Source organism: Eublepharis macularius, chromosome 2, assembly GCF_028583425.1.
Source record: "Eublepharis macularius isolate TG4126 chromosome 2, MPM_Emac_v1.0, whole genome shotgun sequence".
In the NCBI taxonomy this organism is placed as follows: Eukaryota; Metazoa; Chordata; class Lepidosauria; order Squamata; family Eublepharidae; genus Eublepharis; species Eublepharis macularius.
In genome coordinates, this window is record NC_072791.1 from 218,648,501 (window position 1) to 218,668,042 (window position 19,542).

General features: G+C 42.5%; 1 protein-coding gene across 2 annotated transcripts in view; it reads left to right on the forward strand.

Annotated features, from left to right (window-relative positions):
- PGAP1 (post-GPI attachment to proteins inositol deacylase 1) overlaps window positions 1–19,542 on the forward strand; it is a 74,752-nt gene that overhangs the window by 15,927 nt on the left and 39,283 nt on the right. For both annotated transcript variants that reach the window (XM_054971646.1, XM_054971647.1), the window contains exons 2-10: window positions 4,029–4,182; window positions 10,711–10,886; window positions 11,533–11,704; window positions 14,560–14,720; window positions 15,662–15,714; window positions 15,851–15,917; window positions 16,459–16,564; window positions 19,006–19,061; window positions 19,153–19,236. In XM_054971646.1, the coding sequence (XP_054827621.1) occupies window positions 4,029–4,182; window positions 10,711–10,886; window positions 11,533–11,704; window positions 14,560–14,720; window positions 15,662–15,714; window positions 15,851–15,917; window positions 16,459–16,564; window positions 19,006–19,061; window positions 19,153–19,236 (1,029 nt within the window). The remainder of the gene's footprint in view (window positions 1–4,028; window positions 4,183–10,710; window positions 10,887–11,532; window positions 11,705–14,559; window positions 14,721–15,661; window positions 15,715–15,850; window positions 15,918–16,458; window positions 16,565–19,005; window positions 19,062–19,152; window positions 19,237–19,542) is intronic.

Below are 19,542 nucleotides of genomic sequence, written 5' to 3' on the forward strand. Positions count from 1 at the left end.
CTGTTTTGTCCTTGTAAGGTTGGGCAATTTGTATCTAATCCCCGTATCATTTTGGTTCTCATGTGGTACTAGGTGCACTGTTGTACTCAGGATGACATAAATCCACTTAGTTTTAATCACAGATGTCCAGTTTTGATGACGTTGAGATGTCAGTTGCCGAAACGAGGAGGCCTTATTCCTCCCCAATCCCACTTGTATATGTTATCTGGACTATCCTCAGCATGAAATAAAGATGCCCTGTAGCTTTTGGTACCTGTTGACCAAGTTGCCCATTGCTGTCATTTTTAAAGCAAGTGCAATGCCTTATTTCAGGTCTGGGAATCCAAAATCAATGAGTCTCTAGAGACTTGAGAGCCAAGCTACAAGTGATGCCTGACACAGGTTGGACACTTGTCAGCTTCCCTCAAGTTTTGATAGGAAATGTAGGCGTCCTGGTTTTACAGCTTGGCTCTCCATTACAGCTGCAAGACCAGGACGCCTACATTTCCCATCAAAGCTTGAGGGAAGCTGACAAGTGTCCAACCTGTGTCAGGCGTCACTTGTAGCTTAGCTCTGAGGTTCTCTTCCCATTTGTTTGACTTGCACTGTGTAATCCTCCTTGGGTCTCAGAAAGAAAGACAAACTATAAATAAATAAAATAAAATTCTGTGGCTGGCAATATATCCTCTTAAAGAATCATTTATGAGAGACCATGGGATTGGTCTCTCATGACCGCAGCCTTGAGAACAAGGAGATAAGGTAGGATAAAATAATACAAATAGGTTTGCAGAATTTTGTGGTCATACAAATGTATACAACTAGCATGTACTCACAGGATGATGGCACAAATATTTGTCTTAAAAAGTTTGTGAATGTCATGCACCGATGACTCAGATTTAAGGATTTGGGCAGGCCACTCTTTCATTGGCTTAAATAGAAAATAATTGTCGCATTTTTAGAGTAAACATCTTTCAGGTTGGCTAGTTTAAATCTAATACAACTGTATCATTTTAGGCATTAGAACAAACGGCAAAGCTGCATTTTGTATTGTTATAGATGCTTAATATAACTTTAATTGATCTACTGGCCAGTATTCATCTTGCTTACATCAGGTATATGACTGCTGATGGTACTAAAGCAGCAGACATGAAACAAATTCAATTTCACTGTCTCTGACCTTTGCTTATTGTGTAGGCCTATTAATTTAATTAGACCAAATGCTATTCCCAAGGTCAGGAAAACATTCATATGTTTCTGGCACGTAAAGTACTGTTGGGGTTTTTACCCTGGCCGTCTTTGCAACTTCTAGGCACTTGTTGAAGATCTCTCATGAGTATAATTTATTTTCCTTATTTAGAGTATGCCTTTCTCAGCCTGAACCCAGATTTCCCACTTCAGGATTATTATTGTTGTTTATTTACAGTCCACCTTTCTCACTGAGATCCAAGGCGGATGACTTACCGCAAGTGAATACAATATAATAGATAGCTAGGACAATTTACAGAGCAAAAAATACAAAACAGTCAACCATTAGGACATTCAGTGATAACCGATACAATAGGGTACGGTAGCTACAAATTTGAAAAACTAGCAGAAAACGGAACGCACAGATGAAACCTTTCTAAATTCAAAGTTACATGATTTTTTTTAGCAAAGTTGAGCTATCTAGAAGGAACGTATCCCCATCAGCTGACAGCATGCAATAACCTAGTCTGTAGTCTCTGTCCCTTTCCAAGGTCTCTCTCTCTGAACTATTACTTACCTAATCGAATGTTTCTTCCTACTGAAATTCTGCAGTTGAACAGCTACTGGCAACATTAACTGTAGTGGAGAGAGACTCTGGCTTGAGCTGTTTGTGTCAGAAGCTGGGGCATGTGTCCCTTTGCTACCCGGAAATTCTCTGCACCGAAAGGTATTGTGCAGGTGCAGTAGGGGTAGGGGTTAATTGTGCTGGCTGAGTGAAGCAACCATAGGTCACTTCCTTCAGGGAACACAAGAGCACAAGCCTAAAAGAACGTGCCTAGAGAGGAGCAGTAAAGGGAGGCATTGGTACTCTTTCTCAGCCCAGATCCCCCATGCAGAACCGTTCCAAGTTGGAAGAGTGGCGAGGCTCAATAGCAGAGCGTCTCCTTGGCATGCGGAAGGTCCCAGGTGTCAGGCTATGGATGACAGGATATGGCAGACAGATCCCTGGATCATTGCAGCAAGACACAGGTTCTTGGTCAAATGACTTTTATTCGGGAATCAGATCTTTTCCATACGCACAGGTCCATAAGCTTACTTAGAGGCAAGGTACAACTAAGTAGTACAGCTTCCTTGAAGGGAATGGAGGTTTGGGGAAAAGTACAGATCTAACCTACTCAAACAGTTCCCTCCTCCCTAGCTCACAATTTTAAGCGGGAAAAGTCTGGGAAACTTTTGCTCCTACATCATCTAGACTAAGACAGAAAGGGATGTTAGCATGTCAGACATCCAAGGTCGTTTCGGGCGAGCTTCAGAGGAATAACTAGATTACAGCTGCATTCCCAGGCAAGGGAGAAGAGAAATGAAAGTGATGCACCTAATTTTTATAATATAAAAGCAAACCACAGGCGTCCTTTAGAGCAATGACAATTACAATATGAAATCAAACCATAGCATTGACAGTTAGCATTCCCCAGAAACATGACAGGGATGGATGGGGTACAGCCATACGTGACACCAGGTTCGGTCCCGCACATTCCCAGTTACAAGGACTGGGCAGTAGGGTCGATGATGTGAAGGATTTCTCTGCCTGAGACCTTGGAGAGCAGCTGCCAGTCTGAGTAGACGGTACTGACTGATGGACCAATGATCCGATTCAGTATAAGGCAACTTCGTGTGTTCCTATGGGAAAGGAAGCTAAAGCCCTTCCTTCCCATCCAAAGTGATTGTGGGGAGAAAGAAGGACGTAACTTGAGCTCTTTTACGTTTACTGGCAGACTGACAAAGCTATGAGCTATCATGTCCAGTTTTTTTTAATTTGCAGCTGTCTTGTGCTACCGAGAGCCAAGCGACAAGAGACGAATTACACGAGGTGGAGCACATGAAGGGAGTCGCAATGTTAGCTGGGAAGCTGGGTTTTAAAAGAGACTGGAAGGCTTTGTTAATTTCCCCTCTCTACAGAGCCAGGGAGATGGCTGCTCAGAGGGTTTGTTAAGATCGGAAGGCTCTGTTAGTTTCACCTCCCCTTCTAAGAGGCAAAGAGGAAATAAACCTTCTGAGCAGTGATCTGTGGAGGGGAAATTGACAAAGCCTTCCGATCTCCTTTAAAACTCAGCTTCCCAGCTAACATTATGACTCCTTTCACGTGCTCCACCTTGTGTAATTCATCTCTTGTAGCTTAACTCCGAGTAAGAAGATTCATTTTCTGCACTTGTGCAAGAATAACTGTGTTACTATTAACTAGGAGCTTTTCTCTTTCCTGTAGTTACATAAAACTCTATACAGCTCTACTGAATATAACTCTTCTCCATGTTGTTGTCTGGATTCCTCTTGCTGTAGCTATTGTCCCTTTTACGGATTATGTTTTAATTTCATAAATCATTGTCTTTAACTTGTTACAGTACTTCTCTGTAAAAAAGAGTCCAGTAGCACCTTTAAGACTAACCAATTTTATTGTAGCATAAGCTTTCAAGAATCACAGTTCTCTTCATCAGATGCATGGAGGGCAGAAAGAAACAGGTCAAATATAGATGAGGAGAGGAGGGATGTAAACAACTCCTTTGATATGGAGATGCAGACAGCTCCTTTTGATGTGGGGATCAGTTTGCTTGTGTAAAGGTTCAAAGGAGTTTGCCCTGTTAGTCTGTAGTAGCAAAATCAAAAAGAGTCCAGCAGCACCACCAAGACCATACAATTCCACTGCAGCACAAGCCCTCGATAACCACAGCCCTCCCCGCCAGATGCATCTGACAAAGAGAACCATGGGCCTCGAAAGCCCACGCCAGGTGCCACTGGACTCTCCCCGACCCCGCCTATATAAAGGAAATCAGTTACCTGTGTTAATGAGATACTTCTCTGTGTTATAGAAAATAAAGCTGCCTAGGAAAATACTCAGACATTATCCCGCTTATGAACTCTATCTCTATGGGGAAGGAAGTTACGCAGAAGAAAATAGAAATCTGGTGTTAACTGGTATTCCAGTCCTGTTTCTTCCTGGCAATGCTGGCAGTTACAAACAAGGTAAGCTCTCTGTAGGAATACTGATTTGGGGGGGGGGGGTCCCGTGTTGTAGAAAAGGTTTGAGTAACTGTCACCTTAAAAACGAAGAGTAATCTGTTTTCAGATAAGAATGGATTCTGCTCCATGTCTGGTTCTCATTTGTTATTGGTGTTTCTGGGTTTTGTGTGTGGATGCAATCACACCGCAAGCAAGAGAACCTGATCCCAAAGCATGCACCTCTCTTGCATATCAGCCGTCCTTCTGAGATGCTCAGCTTTCATTTTTAAAAACTTCAGTCAACATATAAAAAGCCGGGAGGAATTTGTCAAGGCTGTGAGGAAATGCAGGCTCATTCTAAAAAGAAATTTATTTGGGTCCTCCTTCGGAAGAGGGGTGGCTTTAGATGAATTACGTGAATATTAAAGATGAGAGGTGCTGCCAAACATTTAGTAAATTGAGGGCAATAGCTAGAATCATTGATATAGAAGTCTTGATTAGAGAATTACTGCTTTGAGACAGAATTAACTCAGAGTTGCCTGTCTCACATTTAAATGTTATGGATATGGAGGGAAATCATTAGTTTTGCTAGCCAAATAATAGGAATTTGACACAAAACTGGGTGCTTTCTTAGATGGGAGTGTTTATTGTCTTTCTGAGCAAATTATGTTATCTGTTAGGTGTTGGAGGTTTTCTCCTTGATCCTGGGTCTGTTTCTTTTCCAGCCATATAAGCAAGGAAATATAGTAATTACTGAGAGAGAGCCAGTTTGGTGTAGTGGTTAAGAGCACGGGACTCTAATCTGGAGAACCGGGTTTGATTCCCCACTCCTCCGCTTGAAGCCAGCTGGGTGACCTTGGGTCAGTCACAGCTTCTCGGAGCACTCTCAGCCCCACCCACCTCACAGGGTGATAGTTGTGAAGATAACAATAACACACTTTGTAAACCGCTCTGAGTGGGCGCTAAGTCATCCCGAAGGGTGGTATATAAATTGAATGTTGTTGCTGTTGTTGTTATTATTGACACAGGCTTATAAATCATGAATGCGTAATAAAAATAACAGTCCTGAAATCCAGTCATCAGTGCTGAAATGATCACCGATGATGATGATGATGATGATGATGTTAATGATGATGATTTATCACCAAAGATTCCATATGGACAGTTTCAAGTCAATTCTAAGCAAAATCCAAACTGAATGTTATCACGCTCACACTCAGGGTCCCTCTAAACGTTACTTCCTTCACCGCCCAGAACCCCTGGGGATGGGCGGTATATAAATTGAATAAATAAATAAATAAATAAATAAATAAATAAATAAGTGCTCCATGGAGCCAACCCAGGCTTGTGCAGACACACACCAGCTTTAAGACATGGTTTGCATAAAAAAAAGGAGAGCCCAAAGGCGGTCAAATATGCTGCTGGGGAAGGGCGAGCTCCTGCCTTTCTTCCAAGCTTTTTTTCACCATGCAAAAAGGGTGTGTGCATGGCGGGGGGGGGGGGAGTTTCCCATTTTGTCTGCTCCACGCGGAGGTGTTTTGTGCATGAGATGCAGCAAAAATGGGAAAACTGACCCCTCTGTTGTTTCTGCATGGGGGAAAAAAAGCTTGGGAGAAGGCAAGAGCTCTCTCCCTGCTGCAGCTTTCCAAGCCCATTTGGGCTCTCCTTTTTCAATGCAAGCCATTCTCCAAAGCTGCTGTATGTCTGCACGACGAGCCCAGGTTGGCTTCATGGAGAACTTGTGAAGAAAGTAACGTTTAAAGTGTCCCTCACTTCACAGCCTTTCCACTGCCGTTTGGAGAAACAAAACAACGTATGCATACCAGAGGTGCTCTGTTTTCCAAGAACTAGTTTGACAACAAAGGTAAATCCATTACAATGCCTAGTGTGTGTATGTAGCCATGATCTAGATATAACAGAAAAACCATGGCTGTTTTCCCACTGCTTACCGGCCACGGAACATCGCACCAAGCTCCCAGAACAACAGCGTCTTCCTGGCATGATCTTGCTCAAGAACAGTTGTTCTCACACAAAATCGCACCAGGAAGACGTCGTTCCAGGAGCTTAGCGCGATGTTCCATGGCCGGTAAGCTGTGTGAAAACGGCCCATGTTTGGGCATTGCATGTACAAGCCTGGGGGATTCCTTGGCCTCTTGAGTTCAGCCAGGTGAAGAGTTTGTTTCTGCTTTGGTGGCAATTCATACTGCTCCATGACACCCAAAGCAGTTAACTGGCTTGTGCTTTCTCTGTCAACCAAAATTCTAAATAGTGATTTGATCTTGGGTTTTGAATCTTAGTTTTAGTGAAATTGCAAACTATAGTTTTCTGGATTTTAACAGTAGCAATAACCGATCAGCTGTCTGTGTTTGGAAGGAGGAAGGAGAATGTATGAAACAGAATTTCTTTCCAGGCTTGTTCACTTAACAGAAAGTCTTGGTTTGTTGTCTCATCTGAACCATGCCATCTGTGTATAAGATCCAGAGGAGTTAGCCGTGTTAGTCTGTAGTAGCAAAATCAAAAAGAGTCCAGTAGCACCTTTAAGACTAACCAATTTATCGATAACCAATTTATCGAAGGCTTGTGCTGCAGTGGAATTGTATGGTCTTGGTGGTGCTGCTGGACTCTTTTTGATTTTGCTACTACAGACTAACACGGCAAACTCGTTTGAACCTTTACACAAGCAAACAGATCCCCACATCAAAAGGAGCTGTTTGCATCTCCATATCAAAGGAGTTGTTTACATCCCTCCTCTCCTCCTCTATATTTGACCAGTTTCTTTCTGCCCTCCATGCATCTGACGAAGAGAACTGTGATTCTCGAAAGCTTATGCTACAATAAAATTGGTTAGTCTTAAAGGTGCTACTGGACTCTTTTTGATCTGTGTATAAATCAGTAAAGTTTGGTTTTATAGTTCCATACATTTCTTCCCCAAGGTTTTTGGTTGGGCTGACTATTTTAATGCACAATGCACAAAACATTAAGCTTTGTATGAAGCCAAGTGGTTATATTACTTAATTTACCATTCTTTAAAAATAAATGCTTAAGTCCATTTTTATATGGCGACGCCACTTCTGTTGTGTATTTTAGTACAAGGCCATTCTGTACCCCGCTTTCACCAAAGCTGGGAGTGGGGATGAAGATTGACCACAGTTGGGGATTCGTTTTCGTTTTCCCGGCCATGTCGGACGCTCCTCTCCGCAGGTCCGGGAGGAAGCGCCCGAGCAGCCTGACCGGGTGGTTGACCTGTGAGGGTTAACCCCCAGGACTCCCAGTGAGGGGGTCAGGGTCCGGAGCGCGGCGGGAAGAGCCCCCTGAAGTCGATGCAGGGGGTAAATTGCCCGTCTGCTCCTACGGAGGCCGGTAGACTTGCGCAGCACATCGCTTGCTGCCGGGCCATGGAGAACAACAACAAGACTAGAAAAGCACGCCCAAGACGGAAAGAATTTCAACCATGAACAATAATAAAAATGTGAATACAATATTTCGTCAAGGTTATACGTTGCTGTACAAAAGTTGAACGTTTCAATACAACATCCATAAGACACACAAAATTGAGGCAGTATACATATATGTCAAATGAATGTCAATAGCTGAGAAAATAATTTGTCCAAATACAATCAATAAGCTTCCCAAATACGCGTAGTAAGATAGAGTACGCTGTGCGCCAAGGGGCAGACACCTATGAAGCCGCTACAAGGCGAGGCTTGAGCTGCTGCGAGAAGAGGCAACGAGCGTCAGCCGGCCAAAAAATTCTTTTTTCTCGTTTCAGACGAAGGGTCCTTCTTCAGGCCACCGTATATCACAAAATCAAATCAACAATTCATTTTCCAACAAGTCATATCCGTGTGTGTCATATCCTCGACGGTGGCCTGAAGAAGGACCCTTCGTCTGAAACGAGAAAAAAGAATTTTTTGGCCGGCTGACGCTCGTTGCCTCTTCTCGCAGCAGCTCAAGCCTCGCCTTGTAGCGGCTTCATAGGTGTCTGCCCCTTGGCGCACAGCGTACTCTATCTTACTACGCGTATTTGGGAAGCTTATTGATTGTATTTGGACAAATTATTTTCTCAGCTATTGACATTCATTTGACATATATGTATACTGCCTCAATTTTGTGTGTCTTATGGATGTTGTATTGAAACGTTCAACTTTTGTACAGCAACGTATAACCTTGACGAAATATTGTATTCATATTTTTATTATTGTTCATGGTTGAAATTCTTTCCGTCTTGGGCGTGCTTTTCTAGTCTTGTTGTTGTATCTGTTGGAAGCTAAATACCCCTCTTCTGTATTGGTGTATTTCTGGGCCATGGAGAACGGCAACAAGCAGATTTAAGGTGAAAACCTGTAAGTCAGCGAATCCCTTCTGTTATTCCAAGCGTATGCGAAAGATTGGTGGGAGTTGAAGCTAAGAAGGTTCGGATATCTTCCCCTTCATTGAGTTTTGGAACTTAGTTGGCGGACTCCCCCCCCCCCCCCTAAGATGGCGAAGAAAAAGCAGAGCCCTGCTGTGGGCAAATCTGTTTCGGCTGCTTTGCAGGGGAAAGGAGAGTCTCTTGAAGAGGTGGTTAAACGGTCGGTCGTTGAAGCTATGAAGCCCTTTGTTGATAAGCTAAATGAAATTGGTCAAAGGGTTGGCTCAGTTGAGAATGAAGTGAAAACCATTAAAGACGTAGCGTCTGGGGCAGAGCAGTCTGCTCGGGAAAATGCAGTACTCATGAAAGCAACAAACAAAGAAGTAAAGCTTTTGGAGAATCAACTGATAGGGCTACAAGTGGATCGTGCTCAGACGGTATTGCGTCTTCAGAATGTGAAGGAGGAGCAAAGTGAATATTTAAAGGATTTGGTGTCAGAACTTTTGGCGTCATCCGCAAAGGCAACTAAAGAAGAGTTAAAAAGCGATATTCTGGAAGTCCGCCGGACATCTTCAAAATATGCAACGAAGCGTCAGTTGCCTCGTGAGATTATTATCGATTTTTCATCTAAGAAGACTCGGGACACCATCTTATATAATTCGTACAATGTGGACTTGGACTTTCTGGGTAACAAGATTAAGATATTGAAGGACGTTCCATTTTTAGCTCGGAAAAGAAGATTCAAATATAAAAGGTTTGCAGCTCTTCTGAGGAAGCGTGAAATAAAATACAAATGGTTATTTCCGGAAGGCATCTGGTTCAGTTATAAAGACCAAACCTACAAGATAACATCGGAAGTACAGCTGAGGGACTTTGTGTTTAATCATCAAGAGTTCCAGCAAGGAGAGGATTTAGAATCTGAAGGGGGGAATGGGGCGGAGGGAGCGAGCGCAGCTACTGTAGCTGTTCGGAGAGAGCTGCGACCGAGACACGGGGGGGGGGGGGGAAGAAGACCTGATCCTGACTAGTTCGTATTTTATAAGATCTACCAATCTAATAGCATATTAGAAAGTTTAACTTTAAATAATTGTATTATGAAGGGAATGCAATACTTGTAGATGTAGTGTGTGTGTTTTATATGTTGTTTCTTCCCTTTCCCCCCTGTTCCCTTTTCCCCTTTTCTGTAGTTTTTGAGGTTAGTAATAATTAAGGGAGGGCCAACCTGAATTGATTCTGCAGCTGTATGTACAGCATCATGGGTGGCCCAGGGAAGGCTGTATAAGAGCCAGCCTCCATGCTGCCCTACCCACGTTATTGCAGCAAATGGAGGAGGCATTTTAATACAACGCAGGAAATTGGTTACGGTGTGTTTAGCAGATGATTCTCTAGGCACACACACTGCAAAACTGGCCGTAAGAGCAAGACTCAAAATCCTCACTCTTTGTATTGTGGCCTGGTCCCCCTTCTCTATAAATTCAATTCTCTTTATAGTTTTTAGTAGAATAATCTAGGAGCATGTGTTTCTTTCCAGTGGATTTGTGTGTGTGTGTGTGTGTGTGAGAGAGAGAGAGAGAGAGAGAGACAGAGAGAGAGAGAGAGAGAGAGAGAGAGAGAGACGGCTAAGCTTCTTCAGGGTTGGCCTCCCCCTTCCAAAATATTCTTTCCTTCAAATGCGGGAGAGCAGTTCTCCACCATCCGTCTCTGCCCCTCATAAGCCTTTTAGATATAACCACTTTGATGAAAGCCTGGATTCCTTGTTCTCCTTGTCTCCATGGAAACAGATGTTTTCAGGGCAGACACATGTTCTATCAAGCTTGACTACAAATAAAAATGGGTGAATGGAAAGAAATGGGTAAGAAAAGTATTTGAGGAAAGTATATTGATTCCTGTGATGGACGAGCTCTTTTAAACAAAGCATTTAACATTCTAGCAGCATGCACTAATCTTTTTCAAAGGCTTTGGGAAGAGTCTTTGTGAAAACAGCATTGTGTGTTCAAGCAATAATTTGTGGTGTGCATTAAACACAGATGACCACTGCCTGGTGTTTGGTGGCACCTAATTACTTCAAGTTTTGTATGCCACCCATTTTAAATACTTGTGTATTTTTCTACCTAAATCTTTGGACCCCGCTTGCATCCAATTCCGGGGATTTTTGTGAAGTTCTTACTAATAACTAATGAGTCAATATTTTTCTCTGTCAGTGCGTTCACTTGGGTCAATAGCACTCAGGAAGGCAGAAGACCTTGACTTCAAATACCATTTTGATGTCTTCAGTGTTAACTTTAACGAGGAACTTGTCGCATTGTATGGTGGAAGTTTACAAAGGCAGACCAGATTTGTGCACGAATGTATTAAAGTCATTCTTAAGTTGTATAAGGTAAGAATTAAGGCATATAGATAAGCCTCTTAAAAATTCATTTAGATTTTTAAACTGTTTCTCAAGTGACCAGCATACACGATTAACAGCGCTGTGACTTCTGATGTTTTGCAATTAACAATGGAGTAATCGACGCGTTAAAATACATTAGTGCACCTTCTTTAAACAGCCCAGAACCTGTCGCCTGTTAGCTTTCAGATTTGTCTGTTCAGACGTTCCCGATTTTCTGCATCTGACAAAGAGAGCTGTGGTTCTCGAAAGCTCATGCTACAGTAAAGTTGGTTAGTCTTAAAGGTGCTACTGGACTCTTTACTATTTTGCAACTACAGACTAACATGGCTGACTCCTCCGGATCCCGATTTTTCTGACTCACAATTTCTAACTTTCCATCTGTGCACATTGCAACTTTCATTGTTAGGCTTGGTTCATAATTTACTCTTTTATTGTAAAGGAGCCTATCTTGGAAATAAGGCTGCTTGATTTCTGTGTCACATTTTAGGTAACTGTGCTTAGACGGACAGCCTTAGTCTTTCTAATAATGGGAGCATTCTTGAGAATAGCAATAATGCGCATCAGAAAATAGGTTGGAAAGAGTGTGTGATTCCCTACATTTTCTCTGCTTAATGTCATGTCTTTTTCCTTTAAGGGCCAGGGATCTGCTCCATCCAGTGTTGCCATTGTGGGCCATTCTATGGGCGGTCTTGTTGCACGAGCGCTTCTGACTCTTAAAAATTTTAAGGCAGAGCTCATCAACGTCCTTGTTACTCAAGCCACACCTCATAATGCACCTGTAATGCCTTTAGACCAGTATCTGACTGGTAAGTTTTCTCCTAACTTCAGCTTCTTCATTTTTGAACAATGTTTCTAATAAATATATCCTTTGTGTCTGCATTTTTTGCAGCATTCCTTGGGCTGGGAAATGCTTCCCTATGGAAATGTTGTCAGTTTGAATTTCTATCCCTACTCCCACCCGAAATAATTCCTGAATTGGGCTTTTTAATACTTTCTAGTGGCAACTCAAACAGTGACTTCCGGCACTGCCTCTGGGAAACGGTCAGTTTTGACCCTTTAGCAAATCTCTGGGGAAGGGGTGCCGCCCAAAAGCTCTCGACATGCCTTTGCTTTTTGAACATGGAGCAAAAATTGTTTTGTTCAGAGGATGCTCATGACTGATCATAATTTTGGGGAAGCAGGTAGTCATTAAGGTAGGTAGAGTCCCCTCTTTTCAGTGCTTTGTTGGATGAAAGTTAACCTCTCGAATGGTATCTGAAATGGCTTAAGCAGGTAGCTCAGCTCATGTAGCCGTGCAGGGTATAAGCTGCTCCTGGAACTTCACCTTCTTAAGAGGTGAGCTGTTATTTCTGCACTTGCTACTAAATGTTTTTTCTAGGACGTTGCTCTGTGAAGTGTCTTAACCATACGAAGGTGTGAATTAATGAGTACAGGATCTTAATCCATGAGAAGAAAAGTCATTGCCGTATTATTAGACTGAGTTCATTAAAAATCTTTTTTGTTAAACAACAGTGGGGATTTAAGCTATTTTTGTGCTAATGTCATTTTAGGAAAATGTGTTTTACATGCTGTGTTTTTGCATTAGGTGGAGGCCCTCTTCCCGAAGCCCCCAGAATGGGCTCGGGAACAAAGATATAGATAATAAGTTCTGGCCAGAAACCAGACTGACAGTGGGCCCCAGGATTCCACTGTCTAGTTGTATTTCAAGCTGGTAACATGCTGTGAAAACCATTAACAGAGCTAGTTCTCTGGGCCATGTACAAGAAACTCTCGTCTCTAACCGCTCCCTTATGTGTCGGTACACTAAGTCTCTTGCTACCTAAGTTGTGCTTTGACAGAACTGGGACGCGATGAGGACATTCCTGAATGTCACAGGAATATCAAAATATTATTATGTTACCCTTGACAAATTGTAGTATATTATACAGGAAGCGAAGAAATTTGGCAACAGTACCAATTGAAAGTGTCCCTAAGTGTTTTTTTAATCTTTCTTCTGTGGAGCAATCCTTTAATGCTAGAATGTCATGATTAAAGTTGTCACCTTCTTGGCTAACCTATGCGTTCTGTTTCTTGAGCTTCCTTTCTATATTCTGAGGAGGAACTATCTTGGTCACCTAGATGATTGTTGTGTCCATTTGCAAGTGTGCAGGCTACAACAAGAATAAAAGGCAGCATGTTATAATATTCTGCTATCGTGTGTGTTGTGGGTTGATTCTCACAATTGCTTTTTGCTGTGCAAATATGCAAGTCAGGCTTGTGTCTGCATTCTTCAAAAGTGGTTTTGTTGGAGATCAGTGATCAAGCTCCTACATTCCAGGATTAGACTTGGCATCCAGGCTAGCATTTCGGTCGGTGCAAGGACTTCTGCCCAGGGAATGCAATTTTCCTACCTCCCGTGGAAGTCCAAAACGCCTCCTGAAAGTGACCCCCAGGAACAGCATATCAGGGGGCACTTGGAGCTGACACTGGAGAGGGAGAAGGAAAATTGTACTCTCTGGGCAGAAATCCTTGTGTTCACAGAAATGTTAGTCTGTTTCCTACCCTTAATTTAATATGCTGGGCCTACCCAGTGGGGTTAGAGGTCTATTGCCCTCTTTGACATTACCTTCTCCCCAAGTCTACAGATATGACCCCAGTGTGTGCTAAACTAGAAGAATGCCATAACTGAATCAGCTCTGCAAATCACAGATAAATTTGTTTTAAGTCCTTACTTCTCTTTGCTTCTGTTTCATTCAGTTGGTTGGTTGGAATAACTGTTTTCAGGCCACCGGCCTTTTCAGATAACTCTTACCATTCTAGGCAAAGGCTGATAAAAAGCTTCATTTTAAAAATATTTTGTAGCTCAGCTATATTGAATTCAAGCAATCTGGCACCAACCTATTACAGATGGCAGGCTGGCAAGGTGTAATTTTTGCTCTAGCGTTTCCCCTTTGCTGTGGTAGGGAGAGACACAGAAACTGTCTGTGCTAATGTGTGTTTGAAGAAAGGAAATACATGTTTGTCATTTACGCAGCATTTTTGTCACATAGGCTGTGTTGTATCTAACCGTTGCTGGTGCCCTTATGTGGGGGGCGGGGGACAATTTTTTTCTGATACCGCTTCAGCCACAAATGTCCACATCAAGCTTAGAGCTGTTCTTGGGGGATCCCCAAACTAATACGGTGCAGTAAGAAGGCAGAAACATTCCATTCTGTGAGCAAAGCTCCATTCGTGGTTTACTGAATGCGTTCTTACATTGTAATCCTTACAACAACCTTACAACTACAACAATAGTGGTTAGAGTGTCAGACTAGGATTTGGGAGATCCAGGTTTGAATCCCTGCTGTGCCATGGAAGCTGCTAGTCACTCGCTGTCTCTCTGCCTAATCTACCTCGCCGGTTGGTTGTTAGGTAAAATTCGGAGAACCATGTTGTAAACTGCTTTGGGTCCTTACTGGGGACAAAGCAGGATATAAATAGAGATAATGGCTGACCTAAGTCTGTCTAGTGATTTTGTGGAGGAGCGAGATTCGAAGTGGGTCCCTCCGAAATCACCGCTTCATGTTCTTTGCCTCAGCGCTTTGTTAGTTCTCAATAAAATAGAAATAAAAATGGCATGTTCATGCCCCCCGCTTCCTGAAGAAATAAGCTAAACTAACCTCTGAAATGAAATTATTTAAAGATTTTTACACGGCTGTGAACCATCACTGGAGTCTCAAAGCTCAAGATGTAGCGAATCTAACGACTCTCTCCGTGGCGGGAGGATTCCGAGATTATCAAGTTCGTTCAGGATTGGCTCTTCTGCCCAGATCAGATCAACAAAGCAGTGCCTTGTCTGTCGTGGTAAATATTTTCAAAAATTATTTGCGGAATTACCTACAGGTTATGGGGTTGGTGACTTGCATGCTGCCTGCAGCCCATAGAACTCTTCTGCACCTTGAAGATTTCCTGTTAGAATTCTTCCGGGGTTTGCAGATGCTGACAACTGTAGTTGGAATGGTTAGTTATAAGCTTTTGGTTGTGAAATGTCCATTTCATTGAAAACATATGGCTTTTTAATAGGGATCCGGGAATCCCTGTGAATTAGATGTACAATGTGTGTTCCTTTATGCGTATTTATAAATATTTATAAATTTTTTTTTCTCAAAAATCCTCTTTTTCCAAAGATGTACCTTATGTAAAATTATCCACTTTGGCTGCGATGCGTGGCTTGTTAAAGTCGCTGGAAGCCTAATTGTGTGCAATATGATCCTTGAACCAAAATGTATTTTCTTTCAATCTAGGGCTGAGCAGATTCATTTTTAAAGAGTAACTTTGTATTTTATTTTTAGATCTAATTAGTTTTCAGAAAAAATGCTATGTACGCTCATCACTCTCTGCCCCAACACACACAATTTTTCTCAGAGCCCTTACTGGGTTTTGATTCTGTTATCAAATAACCAAGCAGGAATCAAGAGATTATAAGATCAGGGATCCAAAGGACATCCTACCCTTCAAATGCCTTAACTCACCATGCCACCCATACAGTTGATTTTAAACAGGAAAGTTTCCAAGAGCAGGATGTGTTGTAGCTTGGAAGCCTCCGGTTGCACCAAACAAAAAAGCTTAAAATTCTACTAAGCATGCTCAAGCCTTCTGACATAGCTATAATAACTCTTTAGATCTCAGCAACTGAAATTTGAGACAGCCTGTGTACAGAATTTTAGCCATGATTTTTCCTCCAGCTTGTCTTTCTAGTAGTAATCATTTTTTAAAGGAAGAATAATTATTCTTTTCTTAAATAGAGCTCAGAAGTTCCTCGAGTTTGGGCTTCAACAGACCACCTTTCCATAGTTTGGTAAGATCCCTATCCAGTCAGAAGGGGGGCACCGCATTTGATCTGCTTTTCTTCTACTTTCTTTCTAGTATTTTAATTTAATCTGTTTTTTTTTATGTTTCTCTGAATAATGTTTTTCCTTGCATTTCCAAACCAGGTGTAAAGAACTGATCTTGGCTACTGTCAGGGCATTTTTTGACCTTATTGATGAAAACACTAAACAGGTTTGTAACTTTTCATTCTCAGAAATGTTTTTTGGAAAACGCAGCTAAAAGGTAAATAATCTTGAATTACTGAAAACAATGAAGGATATTAAGACAGAATGTGGTTATTTAAAGATTGTGTTTTAGTATACATTCTTCTCAATTGCTTGGTTTTTATAGCTGCCAGAGGTTCGCTAAAATTGATGGTTGTTGTGGGTTTTCCGGGCTGTATTGCCGTGGTCTTAGCATTGTAGTTCCTGACGTTTCGCCATCAGCTGTGGCTGGCATCTTCAGAGGTGTAGCACCAAAAGACCGAGATCTCTCAGTGTCACAGTGTACTGTGTCTCTCAGTGTACTGTGACACTGAGAGATCTCTGTCCTTTGGTGCTACACCTCTGAAGATGCCAGCCACAGCTGCTGGCGAAACGTCAGGAACTACAATGCCAAGACCACGGCAATACAGCCCGGAAAACCCACAACAACCATCGTTCTCTGGCCGTGAAAGCCTTCGACAATACATCGTTCGCTAAAATTCTTTTTAAAAACATGTGCTAATTCTTAGATAACGCAAGATCCTCAGAAGAGAATGCTAGTCCTGAACCATCACTTTCTGAAGCATCCAGCAAAATTCTTTGAGGAAAGGCCCCAGCCGGTGGCTGAACTAACAGGTTAGTTATATTTTGCTATGCTGTTAAGCCAGTCGTCCCTCTGGATGAATTGGGCTTGATTTAGTGTGCAGGTAGGAAAACAGAGTGATGGAAGGTGTGATGTGAACTGGCTGCAAGCGAAACACGAGGAACAAAAGAGAGAACAGTGAAAGATACAACCAAGGCACGCGTCTGATAGTGAAATAATTATGCAATCTGGAGAGCGTACGAGGAGAGGGAAGCTTTGGAACAAAGAGAACCTCCGTTCCATACTTAACTCAAGATGGTATTTTTATTTGTTTATTTTATTTACGTTACTTATAGTCCACCTTTCTCGCTGAGATTCTCGGTGGATTAGTGTAGGCCAGTATGGTCAACGACTGGGACATTTAATAAATCATGTAATAGAATATGGATTGCAGAAAAAACAAGCAGAAATCTGGCACAGTGCTGGATCAGCAATCTACAGCATTAAAGAATAATTACTGTGTATGTTGTAGACATCTATCGATATTGTCAAGGACGTATTTAATCCTTGCCCTAACCTGAATAACCCAGGCTAGCTCAATCTCATCAGATCTCAAGCTAAGCAGGGTTGGTCTTGATTAATACTTGGATGGGAGATCACCAAGGAAGGCTAGGGTGGCTACACTGAGGCAGATAATGGCATACCACTTGTAAACATCTCTTGCCTTGAAAACCCTATAGGGTTGCCATGAAATGGCCATAACTTGACTACTTTTATCCACAGTTAGAATGGAGAGTGCCTTCAAGTCACAGCTGAATTATGGCGACCCCTGGTGGGGTTTTCATGGCAAGAGACTAACAGGGGTTTGCCATTGCCTGCCTCTGCAACCCTGGTCTTCGTTGGAGGTCTCCCATCCAGTTACTAACCAAGGCTGACCCTGCTTAGCTTCTGAGATCTGACAACATCAAACTCACCTGGGGTATCCAGGTGAGGGCTATCAACAATTAATAGGGTAATATTGGAGTGTCCAGTGGTTTCATTATTAACTTAATATCTAAAGATAGATCAAAATGTGTAGCTGTGTTAGTCTGTAGCGGCAGAAAAGAGCAAGAATCCAGTAGCACCTATAAGATGAACAAAATTTGTGGTAGGGTATGAGCTTTTGTGAGTCACAGCTCTCTTCTTCAGAAACAGTATCTGAAGAACTGAGCGGTGACTCATGAAAGCTCATACCCGACCACAAATTTTGTTCGTCTTATAGATGCTTCTGGACTCTTGCTCTTTAATATCTAAATACATTGCTAGTCCTGTCCTGATTGGATAAGGCAGTTTCTAACCAAATACACTTTGCTGTAAAAATTGTCATTTTATGTCAACCTTGACCTATCTTGACTCAGCTGATTTGGCCATCTGAACCCGTGCCATGATCATGTCACTTCATATAGATCTCCCCTCAAAGTCAACTCAAGTATTATCAGCGACGAGGCGGAGCATGCCTATTGCTCCCATCCTCCCGTCGGTCCATTGGCTCCCTGTCAGTTATCAGGCTGATTGCAGGATTTTGACTATCACCTACAAAGCTGTTCTTGGCCTTGGTCCCTTATCTGTGGGATTGTCTCTCTCCCTATATTCCTCCACAGCAGCATCACTTATCTATGTACTCTGTTATTGTAAGTGTGATCCTACTGGGTAGTTTCTGTGTTTCGTCAGGCTTAGACAGGGCTTTTTTTCTGGGAAAAGAGATGGTGGAACTCAGCGGTGGAGCTCAGGACCGCACAATGACGTCACTTTGGGTTAGCTGGAATAGGGGGGGGCGGTTTAAAGTTTAAATCGCCCATGGCAAAAATGGTCACATGGCTGGTGGCCCCGCCCCCTGATCTCCAGACAGAGAGGAGTTTAGAATCTCAACTCCCCTCTGTCTGGAGATCGGGGGCGGGGCCACCGGCCATGTGACCATTTTCAAGAGGCGCCGGAACTCCGTTCCCCCGCGTTCCCCCTGAAAAAAAGCCCTGGGCTTAGAATTACTTCTGCTCTGTTTCTTCAGCTCTGTATTAGATTTCTGCTTGTTTTCAGATCTCTGTGTTGTTTATTGAACGTCCTTGGTGGTGATTGCATGAACTTACCCTGTGTAACCTGCGTTGAGTCTCGGTGAGAAAGGCGGCCTATAAATAAAGTAAATAAAATAAAAATAAATCCGTTGGGGAGCCGAGCAGGGAGGGGATGCTGAGGAAAAGATTCTGCCTGTGGAAACATTGACTGAGCGCTTAAGCAGACGGGAGACCCCGTGGAGGACAGTCAAGTAAGCGTATTGTTTGAAGGGAGCTAAGCAGGAAAGAGTGAACTATGATATCAAAAGCTGCGGAGCGGTCAAGGAGTTTGAAGACATGTGGGTTTAGCCGTGAGGAGATTCCAAATGAAAATGTGAGGATGTGTAGAGAAGAGATGAAAGCGGTTTATTTCTCGATTCCTGAGAAGTTCTGTTGCTTATTTTCAGGAGCCTTAACCTGGATCACGATAAAAGCTTCAAAATGGTCTTATACAGCATACAATGTAAGTAACATTGTTTGGTTTTCTTAAAACTGTGAGTTCTCTCATTTCCTTGAAGTTTCTGATAAAGCTTGTTTTGTCTCATTCTGAACAGGAATCGGATGGAAAATATTTTACTTTTCCTCTTTCAAGCCACAGAAAATCGTACAGTCATGTTCACTGTCAAAACAGTATGTTGGTGAGAGAACACACAGTTTCCTTGCAAAGTTACCTTGGGATGCGTGGCTTTCCCACACTGATGCATTTGTACTAAGAAATTGATGATTTAGAACATTTTATTGTTTGATATGCCAGGCGAGTTCGTATTTTCTGTCACTAGAATTTTTCAGGTGTTGTCCGAGCGAGTTTCCAAATATAACTTCTGCCACATTTGATCATAGGGGGAGGAAAAGCAAGTCAGATTTGAGATAAGCAGTCAGACTGGAGGTCTGTTTTGTCCCAAATTCTCTCTCTATAGTGACCAATCAGATACTTCTGGGAAGCA